General features: G+C 45.2%; 1 protein-coding gene across 11 annotated transcripts in view; it reads left to right on the top strand.

The window, feature by feature from the left end:
* SMOC1 (SPARC related modular calcium binding 1) overlaps positions 1 to 23,195 on the top strand; it is a 798,909-nt gene that overhangs the window by 323,568 nt on the left and 452,146 nt on the right. For all 11 annotated transcript variants that reach the window (XM_086937178.1, XM_086937176.1, XM_086937174.1 and 8 more), the window contains exon 5: positions 5,488 to 5,535. In XM_086937178.1, the coding sequence (XP_086793304.1) occupies positions 5,488 to 5,535 (48 nt within the window). The remainder of the gene's footprint in view (positions 1 to 5,487; positions 5,536 to 23,195) is intronic.

The following is a 23,195-nucleotide window of genomic DNA, read 5'->3' as shown; positions in this document are numbered from 1 at the left end:
CATTGGAGTTACCCTATTACATTTAATAAGCTGTAACTTCCAAATGGGACCAGGTAACCATTTCATCTTTGGTGTCCTTGGAATTGTAATGAAAAATCCTCTTTTAGGGTGAAGTCTGGTATTGAATTTAAATTCTGAAAATGGCACTTTTGGAAAGTTGCCAATTTCCTATCTTAGCCATTTAGTGCCTACAGTCGATCTTTGGGTCACACATCTGGGTGTAGTTGACAGTTGGGGTTTGTGTACTCCTCCTAGATAGCTACACACAATAGGGGGCTTAGGTGTGCCTGGATTGCCATCACTGGCAGGATGGGACGGCGGAGATGGGCACAGCTCTTCTTACACTTGAAGAGGCTGTGTCCTGCCTCCACACAAAGGGATACAAACCAGGTAAGGCAGGAAGCCTGAGGACTTTAAAGGGAAGCCTCTACAAGCTTCTCCCACTTCAAAGTAAAGCCCAGGTTTAAATACTAGACCTCAGACACCAACCCTTCAGTACACTTTTGGACGTGTGGACACTCTACTAGGAAGAAGGACTGCTGTGCCACTGAAAGAACCTCCACTCTGCTAGACTGGTGCTAGACTGCTGCTCTATAGGACTGCTGCCCTGCTGTGCTGGACTGTTGCCTGCTGCCCTCTTGCCTCATTAGGAAGGACTGGACCTGCACCTGTTGAACCCAGTACCCCGGATTGACTCCAAGGGCTTTTTGGCCAGCCTCCTGACTAGAGCCTCAGGGACAGAAGGCTCCAATAACCTGGAACCCAGTACCTAGATGCCATTTATGAGTCCTACCCTTCCAGGTGCTGCCACCCCAGTCCTGGACACTTGGAGGTGAGCCTGAAGATGCTCTGCCAGCCTATCTATGAACCCCACCGAACAGACACATCCCCTCTGCTGCACAGCGCAATCCTGAGCAGAACGGACGCAACGCTCTGCCACCAGGTTTCTCACAGCCCACATCGGAACTGCCGCTGCCCTCACATCGCTAATCTGTAGTCGACAACAGCCTTGATGATGACGCAGGTTCTCGTATCGCAGCCTCGCAGCTTCTCAGAACCAATGTATTTCCTCATCCGCTGTCGACGATGTGTCATGCATCCTCGACACTGGACTTCACATCTCAAGCCTTTGTAGACAGAATCCTCAACAACAACACAGGACCTTGCATCGCAGCTCCTCCGTACCGAAGCATTGCCTTGGCTGCGTAATGCTTCCTCAACACAGGACCTCGCAATGCTCCACAACTAGGATTTAAGGCACTCTTGTTCAGTGGCCTAACTGGGTCCCCAAAGCTGGCTCTCGCTCCATCGTGGTTGGCCTGAATTTGTGACTTTGTCCCTGTCTGGCGCTACTAGATATCTACATCCACAGTTAGTACCTATATGCTTTTTGGTGCTATTTTCACTTACATCTTTAAAATTGCATAGCTCCTGTTCTCCTGATTGGAGATTTGTGGTTTTGGTCTTTTTTATTTATGAAAGATTCATCTATTCCTCTAAACCTGATGTGGGATCCTTTTGTGGTGTGTTTTCATTTTATTACAGTTTGAAGTGTTGCACAAATACTTTACACATTGCCTCTAAGTTAAGCCAGACTGCTCTGTGCTAAGTTACCGGGGTTAAGCACTGGTTAATTTTGGGTTTGCTTGTGACTTTACTCTGAAAAGGGTTGTGGTTACTACTTGAATGGGGTTTCGCCCCTCCCCCTCAAACAGTAGCCCAATTTCTTACAGTAGTCAGTATCATAGAGGAAATTGAAAGCTCCGAAAGGCTGGTGCCTATCATACTGGTACAAAAGGAAAAGAGATGTTTGATAAGGTGTGTAGACCTCCTCAATGTGGAGTGCTGTTAACGTTTTGTGATATTATGTTTTGAGGTGTGCATAGACACAATGGTATCTGTGATTGCACTGTGTTGTTAAACATGTCAGGATCAATGTTCACAAAGGATGCCTGGCTATATTTTTTGAGGTTTAGTTTAGGTGTCATGATGTTGAATTTTAAGTGGATAAACATATGGCCTTAACAGTCAATCAGTGCAGGAATATGAAATTCTATGTTCTGATTTTTGATGATCTTTGCTAAGATGTTTCCAGCCATACTGATTAACTTGTGCAGAACTAAGTGTGACCCTTTTTTTAGGAAATTTATGAGGTTATTGAAAGGCAGGTTCCAACTATTTTCCTGGTGAGGACTGAAATAGCTGAAAACCTAATAATAATAATAATAGTAATACAGAGTTTTATAAAGCGCGAACAGCTACCTCACGAGGAGGTGTCCCGGCGCTATAGCAACAGTGTTGTGTCCGTTTAGGTAGAAGAGCTGGAGTCTAACGTGGTGCCTAGCGTGGTTGGGCAAACAGCCAGGTTTTCAGTAATCGCTTAAAACATGCTTCGGATGGAGCCTGTTGGAGAGCAGGGGGTAGCGAATTCCATAGTACCGCCACATTGGCCGAGAAGGTGCGTCCACCTAACCTGGCTCTTTTTGCTCTAGGGGCTGTAATGCGAACACTGTTGTTGGATCTAAGGGACCGGGCGTGGGTGTATCTTGGTAGTCTAGCTTTCAGGTAATTTGGGCAGTTGCCGAACAGAGATCTAAAAGCCAGGGTGAGTGCTTTAAATTTTATTCTGCTTGCCACTGGTAACCAGTGAAGGGAAAGGAGATGCGGAGAGATAGATTGTTTGTAAGGAATCCTCATTAAAAGTCTCGCAGCCGCATTTTGGACCATTTGGAGTTGTCGTATAAGATACTTTGGTAAGCCCAGATACAAGCCATTGGCGTAATCCAGCCTTGAAGTAACTGTGGCATGGATTACAGTTTTTCGGCAGCTAGTTGGTAAAAGTCGGAGAATCTTGCGAAGATTTCTCAATTTGCTCATGCAGCAACCTGCCACTTGCTGGATGTGTCATAACATATCTACACTGTGGAACACTAAGTTAAGCTGTTATTCGGCTGATGTATTGGACAAAGGTTTTATTTCCCACAGGTGGTAGCTGTTGCATTTTAGTATGCCTGATTTTTTGGATTTGTAGTCCTAACACAGTATAAGGGTTTGAAAACTTGGTTTTTGTTTGGGAATCTTAATATATTTTGTCACATATTTCAGTTCTCATTCAAGTTACAGATTTGAATAGTCTGGAGATAGCAGGAAGTACCTAAGGCTTTGCGAGGCAGAGTTCAGTAACATATCTGTTACAATGAGACGGTCTAGCTTGCTATTGGGATGGTTGTTAACATTTGCTGATTCTTATTTATCATGTATACAGTTGAGGAAGGAAGTGGTTCCACGTGCTATAAGGTGTTTGGTAACATGTTTTTTTTGGGTTGAAGTTATGATTAGTTAACATGTTGTTTTGTACCAGATTTGTATAGAGCAGCTAGGGGGCATATGAGTGGTTTACATACATTCTGAGAGTAGGGAATGGTTCTAAATCTCCTGCATAAGTACCAATGGGGAAAGAAGTCCCAAGTTGTTGAAGATTAAGCAGGGGCGTAGGGATATTATCTTTTGAGGATGGAATGCTTCTTAAAGAGATGTGCTTGAACTCATTTCTGAAAGATGTTTGTGAAACGGTAAATCTTGTGTGAATGGATTGTTTCAGATTCTGGGAGGGTGCATAGCTTAAGTAGACCTGTCTGGGAAAGACTCTTTGTCTGGAATCGCCATAAAGTGGACTATTATTTTTAAATGATCATGAATTGCGCCTGTCCTGATTATTAATATTGAGGTTTACTGTTTAAGAATATAAAAGGTGTGGGATATAGCCATTTAATGTATTACTGGTGCTTCAATAACACATTGTACAATGCTACCACCTTTAAAGTATTAGTATAGTGACATTCATTAAGAGCCTTCCACCTAATACTGACCGTAGAATAATTGTCAATTTATGAAAATCTATTCTTAAATTGAATTTCCTAATGCCTCACTGGGTTTTCAGCCCCCAGACCTTTACAGGGCCTTGGATTTAAGGCTTAGATTCATTGACCTTTTGTGTGGCTATTTTTCCTCATGGACCTTCTACATTGCTACTTCTACTCCCAGCAAAAAAGCCCATGGTTTCTTCTGGGCAGCAGACCTAACAGTGTATTTTTTAGCAGTGGTTATGCCTAAAGGACTTGGTGTTTTGGAGACATACAGCCCTTGCTATACAAATTGCCCCATGCAGTTGTTAAGTAGGAGTTCTGCTATGTCCTTGTGAGACAAGTTCTTTATATATATATTCTACACTCCAAGAGCCCTCACAAAAGGATCAGAGATTAGAAGAAGCTTTTGTTTGCCCTGTGCGTTTCTGGTACGTGGCGCAAAGCAAAATGCTTTCCAAGCTTCCCCCATGTCATACCGCCTTCTGTTACTTGCATTATATTATCATGAACAATCCTAATCATGCCTCTTCCACTTTCCACGTAATTGCTATGAGGTGGCATTCAGTTGCACAGTCACACATCCTTCATGCTCTATCGAAAATGTACAGTGCCCAGACCGTTTGAAGGTTCAATCCTTCGCCCCTTGAGTGTTAGTTATGCTCAGCTGGGAACAGGTGCTACTGTTCACCCTCAATACTTAATAATGTTTAGACCTTTAAAGTCCTCACTATGTGCAGTCAGAAAAATTATACTTTAAAATCAAACTCATTATTTCAGATGCCAATGCAGAATTCTCACTCCTTTGCTCTGCCAGCAAATATTTTGCAGCTTGTGTGGGGAATAACATGGCATTTTGTATTACCACACTCACTACCACATAGAGTTCCATAATTCTGGGCCCTTTTCTGGACACATAAGCTCCTGCTTTGAGCAGGCAGATATGTTGGAATACCACGCCACTTTTAAAGTATTTCACCTGAAAACAGAAGTTTTGGCCAAAACATGAAATCCGTGTCACTCATAACGAGGAACTTAATGGTGCAAAAATATTTTTATAATACATAGTGGGAACCAGGCACTTACATATTGGAGCTTGCATGAGTTATTTTTCATTTGCTTTGTGAACATTTATTTTGCTAGTAGTGTATGCTTAAAATTAGCTGAAGGGTGTTTTGTGACATTATTTTTCTAGGGACTCGGACATGGTCAAAAACAAGCATTGGCAACTCCAATAAGTATATCCTTGATAAGCAGTTGTGATGGTTATTTTTTAAATTATTTTTATTGCAAGCCTATGCCACCAAGATAAAAATAAAAAAGGAACTCATGCTGCCTAAACATGGAGTTCATATACTATAACAACTTGAAGATAAAAACTGCAATAATCTCATGTCATTTTAATAGAAGAGAACGGGGTGCTCCCTAGCTGGTGGGTGTACTTAGAACAGGTAAGACTGGGTAGTAATACAGGGTTCTTACACTTTCCACTGGATAGCCCCTCCAAGTTGCGTGTAGCCTTACTGCCTCTAAAATGTGCTTTGTTGTATACCTGTTCATACTGGCTAGCTCCTATGTGATGAGAGAATGTTTGCAATATTTTGTTTTCTGTTTTTCCAATTAGGCCCTGTAGTAGAGAAGCCTTCTGGCCAGGGTAACTCGGGCAGGAAAGGTAAGATCTGTTATTCTTATTTAACTTGTGTTTCCATGGCATTCACATACAGCTAATTATTTTCCAAAAATGCGATGAATGATCTGGTGATAACACTCCACAAAAGCAATCATTTCTCTACAAAGAAACATATTCGAAAATATAGATTAGCTATAGTACTTAAAACAAAAAATATGCCGGCTGGGGAATAGGCATATTGTTTATTTGTCATGCTGATGGGGCGCATAGGTCTTAAGATTTGATGGAGAGTGCTTTTGGAGTTAGCTTCCATAATGCCGGTCTTATATTGACCTCCCTACACTGTCCCTTTCTTCTATGGAATTGCTTATGCTGCATTTGCTTCAGACGTCAATGAATGTTAGGGTTCTGTGTTTGTTTTTTCAGTGTATCGTACTTTGTATTCACAGCACACAGGCCCTTCTAAGAAAGAACAACTGGGTCAATTCACAAAAGCATTTATGAGTATGGGAATTGGTACTATAGAAGTACTCTTTTATGTACTCTTGCATGCCTTTGTGAATGGGCTGGAAACCTCTGCTGTAGCAGGAATCAATTTAAATAAAACAGTTTAACATCTCACACCAAAATAGGGTAGTTCTTCACTCTCTTACTCGTGTGAGCTTCCTCTCACTTCCCTGCGACTGACCTTTGCTTTTATGTATGAGAAGGTGAGGAGCTTTACATCACAAAATCAGCAATCACATTACTACTTCTATATCAGTCAATAAAGAGAGTTTTGATTAGTTTTTAAGGGTTATATTTTCATTAGAAGGTTTAGTAAGATTTTCTTTCTCTTTTTTATTTTTTTATTACTGAATTGATAGTAAAAATAGTGGTAAGAACAAGTCTTCAAATAAGCAATACAGCGCATTCCGTAGGGATGGGGTGAAAAGCGGGTGTTAGCAGGAAGCCATTAAGAGTTCAAGTTCAAGAGCAAGAGTGAGCATGAAGGTCAAATTCAATCAATCAATATCAGCTGACCTTCCCATAAAGAGAGGTTCACAAAAGCAAAATAGTCATGCAGTAGCTGCTGCAATCAGGAAACAGGTTAGGCAGGGTTGCAAATCAGCATTCAGCCATTAGCACAAAGCTATTAGCACTGACCTTTAATGCGGGCAAGTAGTGAAGATAAGAGCATAAAGCGTCTAGGTAGTGGGTTCTAGAAAGAGTTGCGTCAAACAGCATGAGAAATGGCATGGAGTGGGGCTGATAATGGTAACCTACTCTGGGAACACATTTTAATATAAACAGCTGAAAGCAATGTTGCAAATTGTTCTGTATCTTCTCCTTCCTTCCAACCAATGGACTTTCGAGTCTTCTTAAGAACCGTCTCATTCCATTCTTTCTCACGTTCCTTCTCGATAGGCTTACAAAGAATTACCTTGACATATGAAACACATCCTAAAATTATGGTTACATATGAGGCCTTTCGATTCATTGACCTTCTTTCCCATGGATATGAGAACATTCTAAGTTTCTAATGAAATATATTGCATGTTAGGCTATGCAATAGACTTATGTGAAAATGAAACATTTTCAAAAATGAATATTACTCAGCACCTTATTCATTCATTATAAATCGGAAAAGAAATAGATTAAACCAGTTAAGATTCTCTATTCATGCATTGCCATTAATTTGTGAAATAATATGAATCATTCTATTCAATGATAAAGTGTTTCTTACAAAACACTTCAAAACGTTATTATTAATCAAGTAACTTTTTTAATGCAATGTGGCGTGAAGCTTTCAAAAAACAAAAACATCTCAGCACATCCAGTTTTGCTGCTAACATAATGAAGCTTGCTTTAACATTTTGAGGCCTTGCACTAATAGATATAACTAGGTACTACAAATTTGCACATTTTAATGTTGTGTAAGTTCAAAATTATTTTGATTGTTAACATTGCAGACACCTCTTTAACTCTTTAATAAAATGGCTCATCAATCCCCATCTGATGGTTATTTTAACCATCACTTTTCGCATGTAACGTCCGTTCAGAGGGCACTTTCACCATCAGTTAACTCTTGTCTCTTTCTTTTCAAACATTTGAATTTCAATGATTTTCTATATTCATTATTTAGATGGTCATTTAATGCTAATTCTTTTGCTCATTTCTCTGCTCTTTCGTCTGGTAATGCAATACCTACAGCCTTTGAATAATGCAAATAGGGTAAGTAAACAAAGTCCTATAATTAGTTTGGGCAGAAAGGTAGCTTTCAAGATTCCTTCTCCTGCAGTTGCAAACCAGTTTCCAATTGTGCGTATTCCCTGTCCAAAGTTTTCTAAAATACTAGGTGTCTCTAACTCTTCTAATTCTGGTTTCAGGTCCGAAATGTTCCTTGCAAATTTTTGAATTTTCTTACTTTCATCAGGTATGTAAGAATGACAATGCTGAGTTGTCAGCATCTAGCAGACTCCGCCTTTTTCTGCAAGTAAAATGACTAATGCTAAATGATTTTGCAAAACCATAGATCTAATTGCTACAAGCTCAGTGTTTACAACTAATAAACGTCCAGAAGTGCTAGTTGCCAGCTTGTCAACAACTGTTGACAGTTTTCTAATCTTTTCATCATTAAGTATGACTTCTACAGGTGGAATGATTGCTCCAAAAATGTCTCCTACTAACTGGTTTCCATTTCTAGAGTATCAGTCGTTCTGAGTGCAGGTTTCATTATCAATGCATCTATACTATATACATTATTCATCTTTGGAAACAATATAGCTAAGTAGCAAATGCTCTTTTAATCAGCAGGTAACTGGAAACAAGCGTCTTGCCCACAAAGTATACTCCTGGAATTGCATTTTCTTCCACCTGTAAACTTTGCCATGTATCTCCCATTAATTCAAATGTATGTTCCCAGCTACTAATTCTCACATGTTCTTGTATGTGTGTTCTTCTTTTGTATACACAGATTTTCCCTTTTTGTCTTCTGTCTAACTTCAGCTTTAGGTAAACCATTTTCTTTTTAAAGTCATCCTCCTCCTTCTTCCAAATATTTTTCAAAACATAATTTCCTCTATCCTTACTTTGTGTAATGTTAATGTTTCTTTCTTTTAATGCCATTATAAAGACTTTTTCTAAGGGTCTCACTAAGCAGGTTGGGTTATGTTGATAAGCCTTCACACTATCTATAGGTATAGGCGGTCTAAAATAATAACCTGAGTCCATTTCTTTTGCTTGCGTATGTAAATTCATGCTCTGTTGTAATGATACTCTCGAAAGTATTAAATCATAATTCGAGTAAAAATATTCAAAGAGTTCTTGTCTATATACAAATAAAAGCAACACTTTACACATGATTGCATATGACAATGGAATGTGATGATATGTGACTTCTTCAGCTACAGATGGCGGTAAGTGGGTGCAGACATAACAATCTTTTGCGTCCATAGCTTGAGTGTATTCCTGTACTAACCTTAAATAAACATTTGTATTGGAATCATCCTTTTTGTATCTGGCAAGTTATGGTTTCAATTGCTCTTCATCTGTTTTGTATGTGTAAACATGGTAGTGACATTTGCATACGTAGAAATCTGGATATCTGATTTCCAGACTGCAGAATATCCAGACGGCAGCAGCTAAGTTGGCACTCTCACGAGCCCGCCGATCTTCTACAACTCAAGCGTTTGCTGACCTGCACTGGTTCCCAGTGCCTCAGAGGATCCTCTTCAAGTCCCTATGCACCGTCTTCAAAGAAGTACATGGTCGGGGCCCTAAACCACTCCAAGACAAGTTCCAGTGGTACGAGCCCATACGTGCCCTCCGCTCCTCTTCCACTAACCTTGTCAGAATACCTAGGATTAGAAAAGCGACCCGGGGTGGAATAGCCTTCTAATTGAAATCAGGAAAATCAGCGAATTACTGCTGTTCCGTAAAAAAATCAAGACCTGGCTCTTTCCAAGGGTATAACCCCCCCAGGGGTAGTAGTAACAGACCCTCATCGAGACACCCTCCTCTTGCTTTCAAGACTGACTGTTCTTCGTTGCACCTTTCTTCAGCGCCAGGATGCCCGCAGGGTTACAGCGCACTCTACAAATGATATAAATAAATAAAATAAATAAATGTATTTATTGGGTGTTAAATAGAACTCAACTAACAGTATAATAATCATTAGTACTTAAATTACGAAAATTAACACATAATGATTTTACATCTATTTCTAAGGCAAAACATTTTTTGTATGTTATCAGATTATTTCAGGCAAAGTATACAGCAGCTCAAGAGTTCATTTCAGAGATTTCTCCAAATTTGCTCCTTGCAAAGTTTTTTTTTAAACAGTCTCTTTTACAAAGTCGTTTATTCATAAATGATTGTTTAGACAATCCCGAATTCTACATTTTGTTCTTCTAAAACATTATCCCTTCTCTTCTACTGCAACCTAAGACCCAGGTAATCTTCTTAAAACAAAAAGGAAATAAATATTGCGTTTCAGTATTTTTGCACCTTTCAAGCAGTTGTCTTTTTCATTCATTTAGTTATTCTCCAAAGGTCTTTTGTCAAATGGCTTTATCCCACAATGTCTTTAGTGTTATGGCATGGAGGTTCAAGCAGCTCAGTTTTTTCATCACACAATTCATCCACTGATACATTCAGTACCTTGTTCACGTAGTACGTCCATTCGGGTATAGAATACCTTCGACATGGCACTTTTGCTCTTTTTCACCTCCCCAGCCTCTGTTAATCCTCCTCTGTGTCACTTTAACTGCTGGACTCAGTCTCCTCAGTTATGGTCAGTGGGATTTGATCAACTGACACACTTGTTCTCAATCTCCTTTGATGTTTGTTTCATGGCCATTGAACTTTACAAGTGACTCTTATTGCTTCAGTGTCTGTTTCTTCACCTGGGTCCTATATTCGTACTGATGCTGTCTTAGTAGTTCCTCCATGTTGAGGTTTAGTCTCTTCTTCTTCATCAGAGACTTCAATGCCACTTTGTGACATGACAGGCACCTGATTCTGTGCAACACTCTGCAGCACTTCACCCTTCTCTTCTTCTTGCTGTTGTTGTGATCTAGGTATCACTGCTGTTTGCACCGCTGCCAGAGTTTCAGATTTCTATGTGTGACATTGTGATAATTTTGGTGTAATTAAGTCACATTTTAAGGACTATGAGTGACACTTTTCTGCAAGCAAAATCAGACAATTAATGAAGACCTGCCCCACTGGACAAACATGCTTTTGTAAAAGTAAAGTAAATTAGGAAGAAGTCTAGTGACTTTACAACTTTGTGCAGACTGCCGAGACTATAGTGATTGCAATGCAGAGCTGCTCAACAGCTGTAACTTTACTTACAGCTCAACACCCATTAAAACAAAGCTATTAAAGTAAAATCTACACCAGGCAAACCTGGTGGCATCCAGACTGCATTACCTTTTCAGAGCAAATACAGGAGTTTGCAGGGCTCCCCCGTACACCTCCTTCCTGGCACTGCGAGGATAGTGAGTTTGCGCCATAGTGGTCACCTCCACTTAGAGCGATAAGATGTACACACTATTGAAGGTTTCTACTTTACATACTAAAAAAAGTACTACAGTCAGGCAGGACTACTCACACTACATTAGTGTTATTTAGCATCAGCATTGCTGATTGCAGATAGATGGCACCTGTGCACCCTTTGCACGGCGTATCAAGTACAAGTGCAACATTTGCACAAACTGAACAGTGCAGAAATGTATTTTGCACTGATGGTCATTCTTCTTGGACTGGTACAGCAGATAAAATCAGTTGTTTCTACAGGCTCTTGTAGAAGAGCACAAAAGCAAGACGACAGTTTGTCAATTAAATGCATACATGTGAAATCAATTAAAAACTGAGACCAGATTACAATGATGGCATCAGTACAGAGTGAAGAGCGGCCTCCACTGTCTTCATCACAACATATGCTAGTAGCCAGACCACACAAAGTGAGCAAAGATAGTGACCAAGTGAAAATAAAAGGAAGTGTTGAGTGCAGCAACTGAATGAGGATGCACTCCTGAAAAAGTAAATTAAATTTGATGAGTCAGTGACACTTACCCCAGCAATACATAGTCGATGTCACTGCCCCCCTCTTTGCACGTAACGCTCATTACTGGTGGCAGCACATTGCCGGCACAAAGGTCGACTTCCAGTGGGTGCGATGCCCCCCAGCTCTCCTCTGCAAAAGTCAACCACTTAGCAGGGTCAGCGGGCACCGATCATTCATCACCGATCATGCGGGTAGAGCTTGTCCTTAGTCCAGGAGGAGAGGACAGGCTCCACTTGTGCGGCTTAATTTATGGCTTGGCTGCACTGGATTCCAACTGAAGTGCAGGGTGGCCAGACTGTTGAAGCACCTGGCACCACTCTGCTGCTGCTGTGATCCCGGGAGTCTGTGGCCAGGCTTGCAACCTATAAGTGTTTGTGTCACACTGTCCTGGCTGTTTCGGCCGGTGCAGTTCAGATTAGGCAACTGATCATTAGTGACTCATGATATATTTTGGGTGGAACAGAACACATTGTAGCCAGCAGAGCCCAAAGAGACCTCAGCCAACCCGCACGCTTAGTTTGTTGCAAGCAGCGCGATGCGTGCTGTCAGTTTAGAGCTTTGCTCAATGTGATGCTAATTAGAAGCGCTCCGGCCGCTTGCTGAGAAGACACAATATATGCATTAAAGTGCATTTCAGTGTGACGCGGATCACCACACTGAAATGTGGTAATCTAACTCCTGATGCTTGGTACTTGGCATGGCTGTATTTGCTGAGGCTCAGTTTGTGATGGTGCAGTCACCAGTGCTCTTCCTTCAGGTTCACAAAACACAGTTTCTTCATACGTATTTCTCACTCTCCAGGTCTGAGAAGCATGCACCCAGTTTGGAACTCCAGCACATTTGACAGCAGTATTAGTGACAAAGATATTCTGGAAGGGGCCTTTCAATCTAGGTTCCAAGCAAGTTTTACAAACGTGCTTCTTGATCATGACGCAAACCAAAGGTTTGAGGTTGTGGCACTGCTTTTGATGTGGACCTTGTGGGGCAGCTGCAACCTGGAGGGAGACAGAACATACCAAATCTGCCAATCCCTTGCAGTAATCGAGAATCATATCATCTATGATTCTCACAAGTGCATTTTCAGATACAGCAGTCAGTCTCATAGCACATTCCATGAGAATTTCATGAGCGATAAACCACTTCTTTTATCTGGAATACTTTGAGTACTCATCAGCCCTAAAGGCAAAGCATCAGGCCATTTCAGTGATGTTAAAGCACAAACTTTGGCCCCAATTGAAACTTAATGGTGACATTTATCTGCCTGACAATACCATAAGCTTCAGGTTGATAGCAAAGTGCAGTTTTGCTCAATTTGAAGTGCTATACAGATCATTCTCAGGACTTCGATAATGAAGTGGGTACTTCGATCTTATTCCAGAGGAACTGGCACACCTTATCTGGAGATAAATTCTCATAACAGTTTTGCTACAGTAAGACTGTCATTACTTCTGGTTGGGTAGACTTCTATCTATCTTGAGAAGATGCACACTATGACCAGGACATCTCAACCCGTTGCAAACAGGCTTCTTAATAAAGTACATCTGCATTCTATTGAACGTGATCTCCCTATGTGACTCAGTGTAACAGGAGATCTCTTTCCTACATCCATTTGTTGACATTTTATACAAGTGTGACACAGTAGTTTGAGCTGATTTGCATATCGCCATTGTCTAACCCAGGGTGGTGTGGAGTGCAAAAAAACGATGGATTTGGGCCCAGATCTTTTGACTGGGGGAGTGTGTGACATTGATCCACATTCAGTCCATCACTTGTTGTTTTTACAGTAGTTCAGCAAGCATCCTATGTCTGGGAATGAACCAATTTTGTCTGAATAATAAGGTCAGGATATCCCTTCCTTAAGATATGTATCCATGGAAGTGTTGTGCCATTGGAAACAACAAGGTATCAGGTAACACTGGTCTACTATCAGCTGACATCCAAATGTCTTTTGCATTTTTCTCACATCCTGCTCTGATCCAACCATGTTGTTCTGCTTTTGAAACATTTTCCTGTGCTCTTTTTAATTCATATTCACATGCTAAAGTTCCATTAAATGTGCATGCCAATAGTGCACAATACCGGGCTACTTTGTCAGCATATCTGTTACTAACGGCAATGTAACCACTGCCAATCGGTGTGCTACACTTTTAACAACAGCAATCTCATCAGGTAATTGGAGGGCTTCCAAAAGGTTTCTTACATGCTCCCCATTCCTGATAGGTGTTCCAGATGAGGTCATGAAACCTCTTGTGACCACAACTGCCCAAAATCATGGACAGTGCCAAAGCCAAACTATCTTTAATATAGTCACCTGTATTTGGGCTGTCAACATGCAAGCTCCTGCAAGGGCAATTAATTCTGCAACTTGTGCTGAAGTAATACCTCGAAGCCATGAAGCTTCCACAATGTCATTGATGGTGCAGACAGCGTAAACTGCTCTCAGGATACCATCATTGTTTCTCAAACATGAGCCATCAACAAATAATATATAATCAGGCTCATTCAGGGGTTCATCTTTAATGTTGGTTCTTGGCTTTGTGCATACCTCCATGACATCTAGGTAATCATGTTCAACTTAATTACAAACATCATTATTTACTGGCAGCAAATTTGATGGATTCAGAATCTGGTAATGCTGAAAGGTAACGTATTCAGGAGCTAGAATCCGTTGTTCAGACATTCCTACCGCTGAGGCATGAAAGAGAATTTTCTCAGCTCTAGGAAAGCTTTTAAGCATTTGTTGTCCCAAGGAAGTGGATCAGGCATATCTTTGAGTGTCAGCCTCAGTAAAGTTTTAGCCACTACAGAAAAGTTTGGTATCCACTTGGTACAGTAGCCAACCATTCCTAAAAATATTCTGACTTCTTTTTGTGTTCCAGGTGGATTAATTGGAAGTCCTGCTTGTACTCTCTGGGGACACCTTTCTTGTTCCTTTCTCAGTGTTGTGTCCTAGATACTGAACATCCTTCTGACAGTACTGCAACTTCCCTGGAGACACCTTGTGTCCATTTTCAGATTGATGATTTAACAGTGAAATACTATCCTGCTTACAGGCTTGTCGTGCTCTGATGCCACAAGTAGGTTATCAATACATTGCACTAGTACTGACTTGCATGGCATTTGCAATGACTCCAGATTCTTTTGCAAGATCTGGTTAAAGTTGGAAGGACTCTCTGTATACCCTTGTGGAACACGGAACCATGCCAAAACTCTCTGCTGAAAAATGAAGGAAAATAAGTACTGGCTGTCCCCATGTAATGGCACTGAGAATAAAGCCTGGCAAAGATCAAGGACAGTAAACCATTCTGCAGTGCATGGAATCTGGAAAAGTATAGTGGCTGGATAAGGTACCATGGGACAGCATGGGATAACAATATTATTTATTTTCTGAAGTTCCTGCACTATTCTGTATTTTGCACTGGGCTTCTGTAAACCCATGATCAGAGAGTTGCCTGGAATTCCAACCAATTTTCTCAAAAGCCCCTTACTTAACTTGTTTTCAATCACTAGTGTTATTCTTGCAACTGTCGCTAGTGCCAAATTGTATAGTGGTTGTTGGAAATGGCACTTTCTGCAGGGTCACTCCCATGCTTTTTGCCTTCCTCCTCCCCTTTTTCTGATTTTGTTTTTGTTGGCTTTAGGATTCTCCATCGCGGTAGGCATGAACTCATGACTTTGTCCCAGTCCAGCATGACCTGATACCGCTTAAAAGCAATACGCGTCTAAGAGGGTTATTTCACTTATATTCTTTAAAAATTCATATCTTGACTTCTACTTATTGGATTTTTGTTGTTTTGATCTTGTTTTATTTATAAAATCATATTCTAGTTTTCTAAATTGGTGTGGAGTCTTTTTGTTGTTTTCAGTATGTAATTGTTTGAAGTGTTGGACAAATACTTTACACAATGCCTCTTACGTAGAGCCTGCCAGCTGTGTGCCAAGCTACCAGGGGGTTAGCACAGACTACTTAAGGTGTGTTGTAACTAATGTTTTTTTAATCTATTTTTTAATCTTTTTATTATTATTTCAAATGAAACCTTACCGACAGCATACATACAATACACTCCTCGAAAAAGCAGCGAAAGATCCCAGTTTCTTATCAACATACACTTGTTTTTACCCCCCTTGTCCAGTTATAGCACATCAAATCCTCAACATATTTGTACTCCTTTTATTATTTCTATTTACATTATCTAAATGTAGGATATCAGTGTATCTTGTATTTTGCTTTGGGCTTTCAGGTTTCCCAATCCGTTTCTTGACTTTTTTTTTGAAAATCTTTTTATTAGCAAAGTGTCAGAGCAACATTAGAGTATAGACATTCTTATACAACATTAATGTTTAACTTCATTGCACAAGTATGCGGTTGCTCACATCAGGTATACAGGCATGATATATTCGATTTTTCATTTTGTCGATGAATCATTACAACTAACAAACCCACTCCTTACCCAACCCCACCCCCCACCCTGTGAGTTCCCACCCTTCACTCTCTACCTAGGCATATGATCTAAATATCGTTATGTAGGACACATTTTAGTCATTTACACACAGTTAAGGTCAATACACAGTCTGTTTATGCAGTGGAATGTGATAGACGGGAATGATCAACCCGTGCAGTCCCATAGTGCACCGCAGGTACTATTCGTGGTAGTGCGTAAGATGGGTGCAACCGCACCCCAAGTGGCTATTCACTAACATCCTCATCATCACTGCCATTGCCAGCCTCAAACACCCCTAATGTGTCAAACCATTCCAGTGAGATAGGTGTCTTGCGGAGGCCCCTACTCTCTTCCCTTTGTAGTGCCTCGCCCTCAGCCTTACCCCAACGTACAACTTCCGCCCTCCACATGTCAGGGTTGGGCGGTTTCGATGACTTCCATCGTATCGTGATGGCACGCTTAGCCAACAACAGGGCCAGATCCGAGAAGCGCGCCGCCACGGTCCTGGTGCGGGTCGATGGACCTAGCCCTAGGAGCATGTGTTCAAGTGTGGGCGATCGGGTCAATGTGCCTGCCTTCTCAAGTGAGCCATGTACAGTGGTCCAGAAATACCCCAGCTTGGGGCAGTTCCACAACATGTGTACCAGAGACGCGTCGTCTGCATCACACCGGGGACAGTTGCTCTTGGATGCAGGGAACATCATACGTAAGCGGTGTGGTGTTAGGTAAGCTCTATGTAGCACCATCAGTTGGATGAACTTGTATTTAGGATTTCTAGCCACCTTTCTGGGGAATTGCAATATGCGCTCCCATTCCTTATCCCTCAATGGCCTCCCAATATCCACCTCCCAAGACGCTCTTAGTGGTGCCAGTGTAAGCGCCCTCCCCGATTTAATGCTAACAGTGAGCCACTTAGTTAGATGGCCGCCCGTCCCCATGAGGTAAAGCATAGTGACTAGAGGATTTGCAATGGGTTCCTGTCCGTCAGGTGACCAGGTGTGCGAGATATAATGTCGGAGACCGGCATGCAGGAGAAAGGAGCCGCCGGGTATGCCCTGCATGGTTTTGAAGTCTGCGAAGGACAACAAGTGCCCCCCCTCAAACAGGTCACCCACATGTGTCACACCCGCGTCATGCCAGGGCTCCAGTAGGGTGGTTGTAAGTGTGCCCGGGCCCAGTGGTATGCCCAGGAGTGGTATTGTGGGGGCGTAAGGTGTCCCTGCGGACGTGTATTTCAAAGCCCTTCGCCAGAGTGTGATCGCCAGTTTGAGTAGGGGCGCAGTGTTTCTGGGCAGATCCGAGCCAGGTAGGAGCAGGAGGTGTATTTTCCCCTTAGCAAGGTCCTCCCGGGTCAGATTAATCTCGTGTAGATTGCGGCCCGCCACCCAGTAAGCCAACCATTGTAGCTGACATGCATAATGATAAGCCCTAAAGTCCGGCAAGCCCATGCCTCCGGAGTTGGAGGGAAGTTGCAACTTAGTCAACCCTATACGCCTGCGGCCATGGCCCCACACAAGTTCTGTGAGTAGTGAGTCGAGGGTCTTGAATGTTACCGCTGGGATCTGAAACGGCAGGTTGGTGAAGTAATAGATAAGACGGGGCAACATCACCATTTTGGAAATTGCCACTCTACCGGGTATGGAGAGCGGCAATGTAAGCCAAAATTGAACTTGAGACTTCAACGCTCTAATGGCCCTCCCCAGGTTGCCATCTATCATCATGTTCGCCTCTCTATATATCTGTATTCCCAGGTAACGGAAGGTGGTGTCCGCCATCTGGAATTCATGTGGGGCAAAAGACAGGGGGGTCGAATCACCCGCATCCACAAAGGTAAATCCGTAGGACTTAGACTCGCTGATGGTGAGGCCAGATATTTCTCGAAACTCCTCAAAAACCTGGGAAATTGGGCTCAGCTCACCCCTCAAATCTCGGAGATATAAGATGATATCATCCGCGTATGCAGAAACTATGTGGTCCGTCCCATTCCGCCGTATACCGCAATTGGGGGCTAGCAGCCGAAGTCTGCAGAGCAATGGCTCGAGGGCAAGAACGAAGAGGAGGGGGGAAAGCGGGCAACCCTGCCTGGTGCCTCTGGCAATGGCCATGGGGCCCGAGATTTGGTTGGAAGTGCGTACCCTCGCCGTGGGGATTGTGTATAATAATCTGACCCAAGCGAGGAATTCCGGTGGGATCCCATATTTTAATAATGTGGCAAACATATAGTCCCATCTCAGGGAATCAAAAGCCTGTCTTAAGTCCAGGGAGATGCATCCTTCGGAGCCCACGGCCGCATCGTTCCCAAGCATGAGCTGGGCCAATCGCCGAAGGTTCATGGCCGTATTACGGCCTGTGACAAAGCCGCATTGATCCTGATGGACCAAGTGTGGCACATATTGTACAAGCCTTGACGCCAGTATCTTGCTCAAAATTTTTGAATCAGTATTAAGAAGGGACAGGGGTCTGTAATCGGCCAGCTGTAGACCTTCTTTGGCCGGTTTCAAGAGGGACGTAATCAGAGCCTGCATGGTTGATTGTGGTAGAGAGGCTGTGCGTAGAGCTTCCAGATAAACAATGTGTAGTCGCGGTGCCAGGAGGTCCGCGTAAGTGGCGTAGAAGTCGGTTGGCAGGCCATCCGTTCCAGGGGCCTTACCCTTAGGGAGGGTTTTGATTGTCTGCCTGATTTCTGCCACTGTGATGGCACGCTTCAGGTCTTTTTTCTGATCTGCAGTAAGCTGCGGGAGAACCAGTTCCGCCATGAAGGACACTAATGCGGGTTCGGACAGGGGTAGTGGGGGGCCATATAGCGCGGTATAGTAGTCTTTGAATGCTGTATTAATCCCCACTTGGGTGGTAGCCAGCTGGCCAGAGTGGTCCAAGACTCGCAGAATGGGTTGGCTGATCGGGGAGTCCCGCAGGATGCGGGCAAGTAGGGGGCCGGCTCGGTCGGCCTGTGTGTGCTGCCTGTTCGTGTACTCCCTATAGTCAATAACTCGCAGCTCTTCTAGCAGCTCTGCATGTCTAATACGTGCCTCCTGCAGTGGTGAAAAGGGAACATTGGTACCCGCTGCCTCGTTCTCTAATGAAGCAAGTGAGCCCTCCACCTCCTTAAGCTGGCTAAGTACCTCCCGTTTCCTCCCCACCCTAGTAGTCATAGCAGCCCCCCTCAGGCATACTTTGAAAGTGTCCCACTCTACCTGTCGGGAGCTAGCCGTGCCCGCATTCGTGGAGAAGTAGGTATCAATAGTGTCGGAGAGGGAGGACCGGAAGACCGAGTCCTCAAGGAGTTCAGGGTTTAGTCGCCAGGTCGGTATGGGGGCTAGCCTCCTACCCCACTGCCATGTGACCTCCACTGGGCTATGGTCCGAGAACGTTTTCCCCATGTGTTGTGTTTGGACAATCAATGCAGTAAGTGACCTTGAGCAGAACACATGATCGATTCTGGTGTGAAGCTGGTGGGGAGGGGAGAAAAAGGTGTATTCCCTGTCCGTGGGGTGAATGCTACGCCACACATCTGCCAAGTCCCATCCCTCCGCCCAACTCGCAAGCGCAGCAGCTTGTTTCCTGCTCTCAGTAGCCATTAATGGGGGGTGCGACCTATCCAGTAAGACATCGAGTACAGCATTAAAATCTCCCCCTATCACCCAGCGAAGGTCAGCCCAGTCTGCAAGCACCCCGTTGATATTGGACAGAAATCCCAACTGGTTCGTATTAGGCGAGTACATGCATCCCACAACAATTTCCTCCCCATCCAACAGACCCCTCACAAACACATAGCGGCCCTCCTTATCCACCCGTTGTTCCAACAACTGGAAAGGAAGAGACCCACGCATCCAAATTGCGGCCCCCCTTGAGAATGCGGAATATGAGGTGGCATAGAGCTGTCCTCTCCACTTCTTTCGCAGTTTCACCGCTTCAGCAGCGTTCAAATGTGTTTCCTGTAAACAGGCAATTTGTGTCCCTCTCCGGTTGAGTTGTGCAAGGATTCTATGACGTTTATGCACTGATCCCAAGCCACGAACATTCCAGGTGCACAAGTGGTAATTATTAAGAGGAACCATTCCCATCTGTGTAGTGTGTCAATGTGCAACAACTGGGTGACCCCACATATTCTGCTATGCTGAAACAGAAGAGTGACTCGCAAACAACAAACCCCCAAACAAAAAGGTCCCTGAGCCAACGTACCCAGGAGCCAAACCATGGTGTCCAACGTGGGCACAACACAGTCAAGTACGTGTGCATACCGGGGGGTGGTGGACCTCCGACGGTTGGCACTGAACTGTCTGCGTAGGCGTAAAAGCCCACAATATGGTGGATCCCTGCACACTCAACCCACCCTATATGAGGGAAGGGATTGGCATACGTTACCACGTGAAGGGAAGTAATCTTGTCGTGGCTCAGAACTCCGCCGCCATCTGTGCAGTGATCTTCGGAAAGAGTTGTAGGCTGTCAAGTGAACCAGACACTTCAGTATGAGTGTCAGTGGTAACGGTGAGTCTGCCTCCGGATGCTCCCGCGTCGTGGGCAGCCAGGGCCGCCTCAGTGAGACGCTGATGCGTGGAAGATGACGTGGGGTCCGTCGCCTGTTGTCCAAGGGTATGCGCCGCTCCCGTTGCTCCATGAGATGAGTGTCGTCCAGGGCTGTGAGCGTCGTTTCGTCGTTCTGGTGAGCCCCTCCGGGCGTTGCCTTGATGGTCTGCGAACTGGTCCTGTGATGTCGGCGGAGTCAGGGCGACCTCCATCCATTCAGACGCTTCCTCAGGCGAGTCAAAGAAGTGGGACTTGTTGTTATGCAGGATTTTTAGCCGAGCAGGGAACAGAAGGGCATATTTCATGTTCCTGTCCCGCAGCCTGCGTTTCACCCCCATGAAGGTGGACCTGGCTCGTTGTACAGTGGGGGTGAAATCAGGGTAGACCGATATGGTCTTGTCTTCGAAGCGTATCGGCGCTTCCTCCCTCGCCGCCCGAAGGATAGTGTCACGATCTTTGAAATGGAGGAGACGAGCGATCAGTGGGCGTGGAGGCGCCCCAGCTAGTGGGGGCCGTGATGGCATCCTATGCGCCCTCTCTACACTGTAGAGAGCAGTGAGATCCCTCTGGCCCACCAGCTTCCTTAGCCAATCCTCCACAAACTGTGTGGGGTCTCTCCCCTCGCTTCTCTCCGGAATGCCCAGGATGCGGACGTTGTTGCGGCGGGCCCGTCCTTCCGCCTCGTCCACTCTTCCCCACAGCTGCTTCAGTTGCTTCTCCACGTTTTCAAGTTTCGTGGAGTGTTCCGTTTGTTGCGGGATAATGTCGTCCAGCGCTATTTTTTGCTCCGCCACACGATCCGCCAATTTGTTGTGATCCGCCTTAAGTAAGGATAGGCCAGTCGCCATATTGTCTATGCGCGATTCTAGCGCCTCGCGAGTCGCGCGTAATTCAGTCAGTATCAGGTCCAGCTTGGCGTCTTGAGAGCCCTTACCGGTCGGCGGGATGACGTCCATATTGGAGGAGGCTAGTGGGTCCTCCGACCCCGTGGACTGCACCTCCATTCGGGCGCCCTGGTCCTGAGGTTTGCCCCTCGGCCTGCCCATAGATCTTGTTAGTAGGGTGTCGCTGTAGTGGAGGCAGCCGCTCACCGTGGTCCCTCTGTGTATATGGCAGCGGTTCTGGCTCGACCACTATGTGCTGTGGATAGGCAGATGCAGCGTAGATCCCAGGGCTGGCGAGGCAGTGTAGCAGACCTAGACAAGGCGTCAATGCAGGGTGGGTCGGTGCGCCACTGGTGTCCCGATGAGGTCCGCCGCAGTGGTGGGGGAGGCAATGGTGACAGGAACCAGATTGCTACAAAGCAAGGGTATCGTGGCTGCCGAGAGCGCAGTCCGGTCCGGCCTATAGCGCTGTAAGAAGGCGTCAAAGCGCGAGGCACACCACCCCTGCACAGGCCCACACGCCCGTGGGCTGTTGGGTTCCAATGTCTGTCGCCCCGTGGAACGTGGCCGGCTCTAATCCTCTCACTGGCGGAGCCGTGGGCAATGGGGGCAAGACTGCCAAGGTCCGAGGGTCTCCACTCCCCAGCGGCGACAAGATGGCGCCAGTACGCACCACAAATCCAGCCAGAGCCGCTGATGTCCTATGTGGGACAATGCTAGTCTGCGGCGCCGGCTGCGCCGCTTCCTCCGCCCGGTCTTAGTGCTTTAACCCGGTGGTGGTAACGCCGGAGCCCCGTTGAGTACCTGGCGGCTGGGGGACAGCGCGGAAGCGCTCCTGCGCCTCGGATGGGCCGCGCAGCAGCGTAGGTAGTCCGAGTTGCAGCAGCTGCGGGGGGGAGGGGGGGGCAATGGAGCCTCAGCAGGGGGTACCGCACCCCGCGGCACCGGCCAGTGAAGCGGTAGCAGTCTGATCCCGGGACCCGATCGGACCACGAAGGAGGACGGGGGCAGGCCGGTCAGGCCAGTCACTCGAGGCCGGGGCTTCACCTCGTTCTGAAGGCCGCAACAGGGTCCGTCGGCAGAGCTTCCCACAGGAGCGGGCTCGGCGGGATAACGAGGCACCGTTACACGCCGCCTCTCTCCGGAGACAACCTGGGCAGGAATCAGGTGGGTTGCAGGCAGGGGATCAAAGGATATTCAGCTAGTGTTCAGGGCACAGGACGGAGCTGGCAAACTACACGTCCACCATCGACAGCTCCAGGCCACGCCCCCTCCGTTTCTTGACTTACGATGTATATGTGAGTTTGTATGTCTAAAGATGAAAGCAGTGGAGGCGTGGCCAACAACATGGCTGGGTAGCAGCGTTCTTCGCAAGCTCTGCTGGCCCAACCAAATCCTGGCATATATCCTGATCCTCGACGCCTAAAAATCAAACTGACACTGATTGGAAGCAGCACTGCGGCAGTGGAGTGCAGATAGCACAAACAGCGGGCGCTTGACAACATAAGCTTTGGCGTGACGCAGCTCAAAATGGCGGCTTCCTGGAGCGGTCCGCTTAGACCAACTGGGCTTGCTGTCCGCCTGCACTGAGAGCTGAGGGCGGGCTGCACTGCAGGGGCAGGAGTGGAGACGTTGGCCCCTGCTGATATCGAGATTAGAAGTGGTGGGTACGCTCCCTGAATAGTGAGGAACGGGCGGGCTGAGTGTCCTTTGCCGACGGTGGTGTTTCTCCTTGCCTGCAGACGCTGCAGCCAGCTGTGGGCTCAATTGAACGCTGGATCCCAATACAGTGAAGCG

The sequence above is a fragment of the Lissotriton vulgaris genome, chromosome 9, assembly GCF_964263255.1.
Source record: "Lissotriton vulgaris chromosome 9, aLisVul1.2, whole genome shotgun sequence".
NCBI classification, from domain to species: Eukaryota; Metazoa; Chordata; class Amphibia; order Caudata; family Salamandridae; genus Lissotriton; species Lissotriton vulgaris.
This window is presented reverse-complemented; position numbering and strand designations above follow the sequence as displayed.